Genomic DNA, 12055 nt, shown 5'->3' with positions numbered 1-12055 from the left:
CAGATTGGGATAAAACTGCATTTTATTTCAATAACTGTTTTAGCTCCCCATCAATATTTCCTTTGACTATGTTTGTCTCACAGCATGCTTTTTACATAGAATAAATTCTCAGTAATCACACTTTAAAGAGGACATGATACTTTTGAGTTTATGCAGTACATGGAAATTACTGAGCTGAAGTTTTTAGAGTGGAGTGTACCACAATGGAATTTAATTTTAATAATACAGTATGTCTGACCTGCTAGCATTGACTTGCTTCTTTTCTTATTTTTTTTCTTTTGATTTCATACCATTGCTGTAGCCTACAATATAAAAGCAAGGAGACATGCAGTTAGTCAGTACCTCTCACTTTTATAGTAAACTAGCTAACATAACTAAAATACTTGGCGTTGCCGGGGAAGAAAATAGTTTTTTTTAATTGTTCGAGAAAAATATAATTAAAAAAACACAACTTTAAGAATAAAAATAAATTAACAAACAATGAAGACTCACTAATGTGCTTGTCTTGCGGCTTTGTATGTGTGTTATCATCCAGTTGATGCTTGGAGTTGGCCAAGTCTATTTAATGTCAAAAGAAACAGGGGTGCAGTGGTGCTCAAACATAAAGAATGCTGCAAGTCACCTCCAGTTTGCCCTCTGGTGGTCATTCCAAGGGTCAACAGGACGATAACATGCATACAAGACTGCAAGATCACCCCCCACCCTACCCAGAAGGGGGTGCATTAGGGCTGATTTCACCCTACAGTATTTTTAGTTGACTAATGAGAAACATGTGTACCAAGTTTCATGAAAATCGCTCCAGCCATTAGGAAGTGATGCTGGAACATACATACATACACACACACATACATTGACTTATATATATATATAGATGAAAAAACTACCACTTATGTCTTTTTTTCATTGAGGATGACCATTAGACCTTCTCCTGAAGGTCAGACTGTATATACCTTTGACTAACACTTGACCAGCATGGGGTTGGAAAGGACTGAGGAAAGTCAACACGTATAGAATAAGTAGGTGTGTGTGACATGTGACATAAACATGACAGACATTACTTGAGGAGACGATTCTCATTTGTCCACATAGGCTACAAGAACCCACAATAAATATTATAAAGTAACTGCTGTTCTTAAACAATTTCAATTTCCCGATGTCGCTAACTTGGGTATAGTTAACGGGTAGGCCAGGGGCTTCAGAACCACCCTAACAGACTGCATTACATTATTAAAATAAATCTCAAATAAAAGCTGTTTTTCCTCTATTTTTAAGGCCACAGATAATGTAAATATATTAATAATCAACAAATATGATAATTAAACTTTGCCCACTCTAAGTAATTCTCTCTTGCATGTTTTTAATTTGCTTACAGAAAATGAGCATTCAACACCCAAATCTGTAGCTAATGATTGTGATTTTTGGAATGCTTCCAGCAGGTATGAATATATTTTAGGCCCAGATGTAGCTCAACGTTATAGGCATGAGCTTGTGCATATGTTGAAAACTGTTAATGTAATTGATGATGATTATAAAGCAGACAGTACATAATAATTTATTGTGAAGAATCTTTGTGTTTATGAAAATTTGGTGCTTGTCCTTATTACTAGCTAGGCATTGACAGTGATATCCCCCTCTAGTGGGCTTTATTGGAAATGCTTTGGAACTATTTAGTGCTTGGGATATAGGGGGTTTGACAATGACTGGCTGACTGACTTATAGTTTGGGCGCCCTGCCCGAGATTTGTTCCTGTCTTGCGCCCTGTGTTGGTTGGGATTGGCTCCAGCAGACCCCCATGACCATGTGTTAGGATATAGTGGGTTGGATGATAACTGACTGACAGACTTATAGTTTGTGACACTAATAGGTAGTAGGAAGTTATCGAAGGATATCTTAATGAGAATGTTAATGAAAACTTTCTAGTTAGCACTACCACAGGACCCTAGTTATTGTGAGCTATTATGTTTATCTTTCTCTCTCTGCTTTGCTGCATGTGTATTTATCTCACACCTGCCAAAGTGTTTTTGTTGCATATAAAGTTCATGCATGTGTTGTCTATTTTGATGATGCCCAGTTCTGGTGTTGATTGTATGATTAATGTGGTCTGTAGCATTTGATGAACATGGTCTTATATTATAAATCAGCAGCATCCACTGTGGTGTTCAAAACTTTTAATGCATTTATTGGATTGATGCTTTTTTGTTTCATTGGGCTGGGCTTAATGCAGTTTTTTGGTTAATTGTAGTTTGGAGTTTGAGTAAGGCATCCATTTTATTTTTATTAGCTCTTCTTCGGGAGTGTAGGATGTCTGCCTGTAGAAACACTGATCTCGTGTTAAGAACAATCTCGTCAACTTAGTGTTTGAGTGACTAATGTGTCAGCATCACTACAGTTTATTTAATTTAAATTTTTTCAACATGAATGCTTTATTAAAACTATTTTCTGAGCCAATATTAATTCAATTTTATATTGGAAGTTGGTATTGAATAGTGCCCGCTCTGCAAACATTATGATTTGGATTTGTTTTGAATTATAAATATAGCTTCTTGGAGCTATATTATTAGCAAACTATGTCTTAAAATTGGCTTTTGGTGTCCACTTTTGCTACAGTTTCTAAATTTAGAAGTCATTTTATGTAGTTACATATTTTTGCATCTTTTTCTGCTGCCATCTCGGTTTTTCTGTGCACTGCCATTTTGAACATTAGTTGCTACAGTTTCGTTCTGCAACGACCCACAGAGAGGCACTATGCTGAAGTCATTGCCTCAACGGGATAAAAATTCAACAGTGTGCATTTTCTACTCATCCGAGTTTGTGGATACCCAAAAAAACTGTTTTTTGGTCATAGTTTGTTAATAATGGGACTCTAAAAGCCAAGAAATAATTAGAAGTGAGCATAAATCATAAGACAAAAATCCAAATGTTTGGCTAAAGATTTGGTTTGAGTGACGGACGTGGATTTTTTTTTAAAAGAAAGTGCTCATATCACTACAATAAGTACACTAGTAAGCTAAAAAAACTAACATTTACTGTCATTGAAATAAACCTTATTTGGATATGCTTGCTTAATTTCAGTGTTTTAAAATGTGTTAATGTAAAATTTACTTCATCATGTAACTTTATTTTAAAAACAATTTATGGTTTTTGATTTGGGATGAGGTGTAAATACTCTATTGTAGCAGAAGAGTTGTAACTAAGAAAATTAAATTGTATTTTACAGTTTGTTTGACCGCTCGCAACTTAAAAGTCAAACTCCAGCATTGGTTGTTAACTGTATTTTTACACATTATTATGATGTTGTCTGCCTGAACTGGGCAATAAAATTGCCTCATTTATTCCCACATTTCATCAAGACCTCGTCAGTAAGTATAGCCATCATCTTTGTTCTTTGGAAACATCTTTCAGCTTACTAGGTTAGTCATGCATCGGGTCAAGGACCTGATAATATTTGCAAATGAGGACAGTGGGTGATTTTTAGGATTTCGTTCTTTTCTGTGGATTTTGGTGAGGTCCAAAATGTCCCTGTTAGGGAAAAAGGAATATACTCATACAGAAACAATGTATTGTTGTCTTCAGTAATGCAAACATTTAGTTATGATGCCTGCTGGGCAGAGAGGGAAAGGAATGTCCTTAGGCCTGCTCTCCAATAGGAAAGCCACTTGTATATTTCACAAATCACTCCCTGTCATAATTGTTTATATAGATATACATATCTTATATAATGAAGATATAATTAGCTCTGTCATCTGTATACTGTATATCCACATGTCTATCTCAATAAACTTAATTTAAAGAAGATGACATCCTCTTGTCCTACTCATTATTTGAAGTTTTAACATTCACACTAATCATTCTTCAGATACATCTGGTTCTCTAGGTTATTTTGGATAATGTTCTATTAAGGAGCAGGGATGGCATCACAGTGGAGGGCCTGCACCACTCCTAGAAATGCCAAAGCCACTGTATACCCATTGAGAATATTATTAGACTACCACAGGCACAATTACACTGTATTTTTTTCACAACTTCGAGGAAAATTTTGTTTTTTTTAGTTTAAATGTAAATATGTTTAACCTCTAAATGAAAAATTGTCCTGAAAGGTATGCTTTGTCCTCAGCTGTTTCTTTCCCAGTCCCCATTGGAACTATTTCTTCCCTTTCACAGCCACTCCTGTGAAAACCTTCTGCTAAGGAGACTCCTACGTGAGGCAGGGCCCTTTGCTGATTTCCTTCTAGAAACATATTGTTCAATTTGCTATGGTGACTATCTTTGAGAAAGGAGATTGTTTTTTAAAAATGTATGCCTCTTGAATCTTAACTTTTGAAACCTCAAAATGTCTCCAGACCACTTACTTCCAATTAGATGCTGAATGGCTGAAATTCTGTTTTGCTATAGGGTGAAGCTGCAGGAGGCCTCCCCATCCTGGAGAGTAGCAGCACTCTCTCTAGTGGCTCAACTTGGTATCATGACAGCCAAACTTCTTCCCGAGTTCCTACGCTGCTTTAGCGATGATTACGGCATTGTGCGCCAGCAGGCATGCCTAACTGCCGCCACTCTTTGCATAAAAGATGAGATGGTGAGATGATTTCTGAGGTTGTTTTTTTCAAGTGGTAAGAAGAGTGAGTGTGTCAGCAAGGTATGAAAAGCCCATACACAAAGCAGTTTACTGACACAGAAGTTAAACTAAATATGAATATGTCAAATGACAAATGTGTAATATCTCTTAAGAGGTAGTACCTCAGCAACAATGGAGAAGAGTGAAATACAGACACCAGCATGACCTAAATCCTAGAGGCAACAAATCACCAAGGACCACAAGCCTAGAGTTGCTAGTTGTCTAGCCAATCTGTTACTGGGCATTCCAAGAGTGGCTATGTTAAGTTGATCAGGCGAATAATGTCCTAATTAGATTTTATAGACAATAGAATTGGCTTATTTTGGTAATATTATTAACAGAAGGCAATGGTGAAGCTTTCCACCGTACCTCATCATATTGTGCAGTTAGGTTAAAACTGGTAAATCAAGGGTTATAATATCTTTTATATGACGTTGCTGCCAGACTCTTTATCCCTGATCTGGCTGGCCCTTACTTTCCAAGCAGCACTTTGAACAAAGGCAGTGGTCTATAATTTGTTTTCTGCTTGCAGACTAGCTCCTTTAATACTTGGCTTTGCCAAACATCATGTGCCTGGTTGTATATCTCTAAGACTGGTGCCCATCACTTACCTTTGTCCAGTTTAAAAACTTCTGTCTGAATCCACATAACTAACCATCATTTTCAAACTTTCTTTAGGTTTTACAGCAGCTAGTTGGGTTAATGCAGAATGACCCAGTGGGAAAGATCAAAGCATGTGCTATTAATGGTAAGCAAATTATATGAAAACGAATGATGGTCAGGTAGCTGAGAAGTCATAAGTGAAGTCATGCAGACATTTTTGTTTAATACTGGGCAAGTCTCTTCTCAACCTGCACATTAAAAATTAAGTGTTATATTCTTTTATGTAGATCCAGTTCATATAGATTGAGTGTTGGTTTACCCACATTTTCTCACTTTTAAACATTTTTATAATCTGCATGAAATAGATACTTGACATTTTCAATTTGGGAAAATGTGACTTGCATTCATGAGATCTATATTCAAGAGCCTTAAGGTGACTTGGCTGTAAAACTAAAGAAATATCCCTGCAGTCTACAAAACAGTGATATCATAGGTCCACTTGAAATGCAGTGAGCTGTCACAAAGGACAAGAATCAATACAATGTGCAGTCATCTAAATATACATTTTCTGAACCTGCTTTTTCAATTGCAGGGTATTGGAGTTCCAGCATTTAGCCTCTCGATACTGGATACAATGTCCTAAGATAATATTAATTCAATAACCACTATCATTTAGATAGGGCAGATTCACCTCTTGCCGAGTGTGGTCTTTGATTCTTCCAGGGTTTATAAACAACTCTGGAACAATTGTCGTTGGTAAATTTTCAAGGTTTTACAGTACTGCCTAAAGTAAAATATTATCTCTGCTGCTAGGTTTTCACCTGTTTGCATGGCTCATTTAGGCACCATGCTCAGTAAATCTTTGGCCAGGCCCAATTTTCATTAGTCTTGAGTAGTTTTTGTAATGGGACAGCCACTGTAGAATTTTGAAAGGGCATCTTGTCCACTGTGCTCAATCAAATCCTAATTAGTGCTGACTCCACATATGCTTCAGGCAAGTCAGGCTGCTCATGATACTCGAGCTAATTATGGTCCTTTTATAAAGTGTTACAACCCACCCTATGGACAGCAGAAAAGCCCAACAGAAGGTTATTGTTTTGTGATTTATGATTATAAGAACAGACTTCGGATAATGAATTTAACAGGATGTATTTTGTTTACATTTTGTAGGACATTACAAACTTTATAGGATGAAAAACAGTAATAACTAGCAGAGAATGGGTGATTATATTAAATATAAGGATTCTGTTGGAATATTTTCTTCAGAGACATCCTAACATATCCAGATTATGAATCAAAGGGCATACTGTTGAGCATGCTAGTGCACCTGGATAGATCAGTGGCTGCATCCCAGGCCCACGGTGTCTAGGTTTAAAGCCCAGCCAGGGCACTGCTTGTGGAGTTCTGCCCATTTCTGCATGAATTGTTTTCTCACATCCCAAAGATGTGTGTGACCTAAACTGATAAAGTTAAAGAGTATATTCCTTGATGGACTAATACCCTATCCAGGGTTGGTTCTCACCTTACATCCAATATTGCCATAATAGACATTATCTCCCTGTACAGGACTGTGAACTTGATAAGAAAAAGGATGAATGACTTTTCATTTCCTGCACAAGTTGGTCAGATACAAGTGTCTCCTAGTTTCTCCTAGGAAGCTATGTAATTATCTGCAACCTCATATCTGTCTGACTGATCTTATTATACCCCACATATTAACCCTAGGGACCTCCAAAGACAGTCTGCTTGCTGATTGGGACTGTCTTCTGTGTAAAGTCCTTTACTTCAACCCAGCTTACCAACAACAGAGGATTCCACAAAACGTACTTTGTATCCGTAACGGACTGCAGTTAGACAAGGAATGACAATCCAGCAGTCGGTAACACTTCTAATCAATAATCAGACAGAGATATTGAGTTAAAGCTTTTACTTAAAAAATATATTTGCATAATAAGAAATAGCAGCAAATATATGAAATACAAAGAATTATTTAACCTGGGTGGGCTCATTTAGTCTTCATTCAATCCCAAATGACATTTCCCAGATAGTTCCTTAGTTACTGATTATATAGCCATAATCAAAATGTAAAAAGAAAGATTTCTTGCTGGAGACAGCGCTCATTGGAAAGTGTTCACCATCTAAGCAGATAGCAAGCTTAATATAAATGTCCGTGGCTTCATTCAACATGCTAGTAAGGCAGTGAATAATTCAAACACTCCATTATTGCAACAAAGCACCAACTGAACTGAGACTCTTATTGAAAAAAGTTCCAACAAAAGGTAGCCACTGTCTCTCCCCACCTTCTCATCCAAATTAAGTGTGCACACCTAGCTTACTATCAGCTATCAAAGTGGCTTTTATAAAAAGTTTTTTAAAACTTTTAAAATGTATTAAAATATCCTTAAAGTTATTGCACATGTTCAAGGTCAATTCCTGTGAGAATCAAAAGCTACATTAAGCTTTCAAAACAGACTGGTTATACAAAACATTCTAAAATCCTGCTTTGTCTTTCATCTTTCCCTGAATTCAATTAATTCCTGTCCAGTTTGACAGTTCTTTCAGGCCTTGGCTGTTTACCTGAAATCCATCAGCTGAAGAGGTTAAAGCATTCCCAATACATTTGGTCTGACTGACATGTAACCTCTAGCTTCATCAGATAACTGAAAAGGCTGACTTGGTAGATAGATAGATAGATAGATAGATAGATAGATAGATAGATAGATAGATAGATAGATAGATAGATTAGATACATAGATAGATACTTTATTAATCCCAAGGGAAATTCACATAAGCAGTATACTGATACAAAGAAACAATATTAAATTAAATAGTAATAAAATGAAAAGAATTAAAATAAAATTAATGTTCGTGATTTACTCCCGGTGGAATTGAAGAGTCGCATAGTGTGGGGGAGGAACGATCTCCTCAGTCTGTCAGTGGAACAGGACAGTGACAAAAGTCTGTCACTGAAGCTACTCCTCTGCCTGGAGATGACACTGTTAAGTGGATGCAGTGGATTCTTCATGATTGACAGGAGTTTGCTTAGTGCCCGTCGCTCTGCCACAGATGTTAAACTGTCCAACTTTAATCCTACAATAGAGCCTGCCTTCTTAACAAGTTTGTCCAGGCGTGAGGCGTCTTTCATCTTTATGCTGCCACCCCAGCACACCACCGCGTAGAAGAGGGCACTCGCCACAACCGTCTGGTAGAACATCTGCAGCATCGGTGGTCAAGACATAAGCAGTATTATTCTTACATCAATCCATCCATTTTCCTAACTTTATTATCCAGGGCAAGGACGTGGGGCAGTTGGAGCCTAAACCAACAATTGTCAGGTGCAAAGGCAGGAGTAACACCTGGACAGGGCACAAATTCATCACAGGACAAACATACACATAACCCCACACATCCACCCACGCACTGCAGCTAATTTAGTAACATCAATCCACCTAACCTGCATATCATTGGACTGTGAGAGAAAACTGAAGCACCTGGAGGAAACCCATGTGGACAGGAGGAGAATATGGTATTATATACTATATTAAGTTTAAGTCTTTTCTTCTTTCTGTTTCCTTAAAGGTGTCTAGCCATCTGTTTTCTGAATCCACTTTATCCAGTAAAGAGTCCCGTGTAGGGATTTCATTTAAATAATTTTAAATGGAAAGAAATACAGCTTTTTAGGGCATCCACATTCCAGCTCAACCATTTTGCCTGTCAGTGATTTGCCTAAAGACTAATTCAATGAGTTCTGACTCTGGGTGTGCAAATACATGAAGTGATCAGTTACAAATTAATTAATCTCATTGGTGAATGAAAATGAAAGATACAAAATATAGTAAGAGATAAAGAATAATCAATGCATCAACATGATATGTGAGGCACCATGCTTTACTTAACCTTGCGCAACTGGCAGGCACCCACACTGGGGGCTAACCTTGTAGCAATCAGTAAAACAAACCACAAAGATCTGGCAAATCCTTATTTATATGATTTTTTTGGTGTTTCGGTTACCTGTTTTTTGGCATGTGCATATTTTCACTCTTGAATCCATGCAAAGTTTTATAAAAATAAGCCCCTGGTGAGCTAAAAGCTAGCCACAGAAAGGCAACCAAGTAGAGTAAAGGGTCTGTCTAGCTCTGAACCACTTCAGTGCTGAACAAAGACAACTGCCTGAAGGCCTTCAGAAGTGTCAAAGGTATCAGTGAAGGTCTGACAGTTAAACTGGAAATTACATATTTTAACAAACCAGTGGATATGAAAGTGAAGTGTTGAAGACAGAAGCTCTTCACCTGTTGAGTTGAGGTAGTATCTGACATCTTTGGAAAATTATCTGAAGGAAATATTGGAACATCTAGTTAGACAAATTGGGAAGACCTTTTTTTTTGTAAAATTCTGTATGCTCTTGATTTCATTTAAAAATGTAAATTAGAAATTACTTACAGAAATGAAATGCAGCACTGTCAGGGAAGGTTTAAATCTGTTCTGCCTTTTTCTTCCTTTCTTGCTCTGGTTCAGCTCTGGGTAAAACTGGTAGCCTGTCTTCTGGCTTGCAGGATCTTCTTCTGTGGGCAGCTCGTAATGAAGAAGAGCCAATCGTTCGCCTTGCAGCTTATGATGCTATTGTGGCTTTAGGTGTGAATGGAATGGACCTCCAGAACCTGCTACATGAACGCCTCAGCCTAGAGCCACATCCAGTCATCAGAAGGTAAACAGATGTGCCCTGAATCACACAGAGGAGTTTCTTTTTAAGAGCAGCACAGCAGTTAGCACTGCTTTCTTGTAGTCTCAGGGAAAGGGGTCCAAATACCTCGTTCTGAGGTTATGTGGCTTCTTCCGTAAACCCAAAGACCTGCAGACTGGTTTAAATATTATTCACATATTTGGCAGACATTTTTATCCAAGGCAACTTACACCATTTCAGATACAATTAGTTTAATTTATTTTGTTTTTTTAATTGCCACAGAGGGAGGTGAAATGACTTGCTCATGGTCACACAGCATCAGTAGTAGGATCTGAACTCACAACCTAAGGGTTTGAGGTCCAAAGCCTTAACCACTACACCATAATGACCTGCGTGTTTGTCCTTATAAGAGTGAGTTGGGAGGTTGTGTACTATGTCCTGTAATGGTGATCGTGCCAGGGCAGCATACAAATATGTGTGAAAATGAATAATTGGATGACGTTTTATTCAAGGACAACATACAAACCTCAGGCTTTTTTCTGTTTTCTGTGTGAATATACATGACCTTTTAAAAAATGGTTGATTAACAAACTTTGATTATGTATTGAGAGGAATAGCAGAGAAGAGGTTGGCGCTCCTGCCTTACAACCCCAGATTCATAGGCTCTGTCCATTCATACTCTGCCCATTCTCCCTGTGTCATCACCAAACACATGCAGCCTAGGTTATTTGGCAACGTGTAGCTGTATTTGTATCAGTATTCTGTGCATGGTAGGTTCTCACTTTTCACTTCAGCAAAACTGATTTGGTTAAGTGGGCAAGAAAAGGGATGGATTGTCATGTGTTTAAATGGTTTACACTTTTTTCTTAAGGCTTTGAATTATACATTTTTAGGCATATTCCCCATGAAAAGCTTTATTTAAAATAAAGATGATGGATAAAACAATTTTTTATTACTTTAGTGTAACTCTGGGTGCAGCCAATACTGTATAAAAACAATTTTAACCAGAAATTATAAATTCTATGATTTATCTACATTTCATACAAGGGGTAACACCACAGGGTAGCACAAGTCATTACACATGATGCCATTTAAAACACACTTAGAAAAGTGTCACCACATCTTGAAAGTACTGGGAAACCTGGATAGAACAGCCAGAGGCATTTCATTCTTTCATTTCATCCATAGTGATTTTTCCTGTGCTGCTATGTTTCTCAGCTGCATTGTGAATAGATTTTCAGGGAAATGATCTGTTGAATATGTAACATTAAAATAACACATAACTTGTATAACACAGTCATCTTTTTTCTGCAGAAAAATTGGTGAAGTTATGAATAAGCTTTGTGTCCAGCCCCAGGGAGACAACGACACAGTCCAGAAGATTAAGCAGCAGGTACCATTTTATTTCACTGGATGTATTACAAAGCAAAAGGGAAGTAGTATCATTTAATCAATATGATTCTTCTGGGAGTTAGTATCCTTGCATGGTGGAGGGAATTGTCTATAATTTTACTAGTTTCCTTTTTGATACACTAAGCGTTCTACTATTAGTGCTACATGCCAGGTGTTCACTTTTATGCAATAGTCACTTTCTTCAGATATCATAGAGGGCACAAACAAATGCATCTACCTTGGCTCATATTCATTCCATACATTTCCTTAAAATTTTGAGCGTGCCAAAATGTAGGTGGAATACATTTGTCTCATGAGCATGGTCTGACTGATACAAACTCCATCTTCCTCTGGTAAATGAAGAGACTAACATGGTCAAGACGTATGTGGTATTATGTACTATGATGAGTTGCAGTATTTTCTTTTTATTTCCTTAAATGCATTTACCAATTTGTTTTCTAAACCCACTTTATTCAATAAAGGGTTCCTAATCCAGCTTTGTAGGGCCTCCTTATTGCATAACTACCTTTTAAACTATCTCACCGAGTTCGTCCCACAGGCATGCAACTGAATGAAGGAATCAATTACAAATTAATCCAGCTCATTGGTGAATGAAAATGAACCTAAAAATACAAAATATAGCCAAGATATTAAGAATAACCAACACATCACTATGATATGTGAGGTTATTTGCTTCAGAATTAGCTTGTTATAGCTTCAATTAATGTTTTATTTCTAAAATGTGGCTAAACAGCAGATAAGTTTCT

At 37.2% G+C, this 12055-nt stretch overlaps 1 protein-coding gene across 2 annotated transcripts in view; it reads left to right on the top strand.

The window, feature by feature from the left end:
• Window positions 1-12055, top strand: part of heatr4 (HEAT repeat containing 4) — a 43423-nt gene that overhangs the window by 27041 nt on the left and 4327 nt on the right. The window contains exons 11-14 of one of the 2 annotated variants that reach the window (XM_039742243.1): window positions 4393-4573; window positions 5291-5360; window positions 9731-9920; window positions 11211-11289. In XM_039742243.1, the coding sequence (XP_039598177.1) occupies window positions 4393-4573; window positions 5291-5360; window positions 9731-9920; window positions 11211-11289 (520 nt within the window). Of the gene's footprint in view, window positions 1-4392; window positions 4574-5290; window positions 5361-9730; window positions 9921-11210; window positions 11290-12055 lie in introns of those variants that run through there. The other variant, XM_039742244.1, reaches the window with a different exon arrangement.

This window comes from Polypterus senegalus, chromosome 18, assembly GCF_016835505.1.
Source record: "Polypterus senegalus isolate Bchr_013 chromosome 18, ASM1683550v1, whole genome shotgun sequence".
NCBI lineage: Eukaryota > Metazoa > Chordata > Cladistia > Polypteriformes > Polypteridae > Polypterus > Polypterus senegalus.
This window is presented reverse-complemented; position numbering and strand designations above follow the sequence as displayed.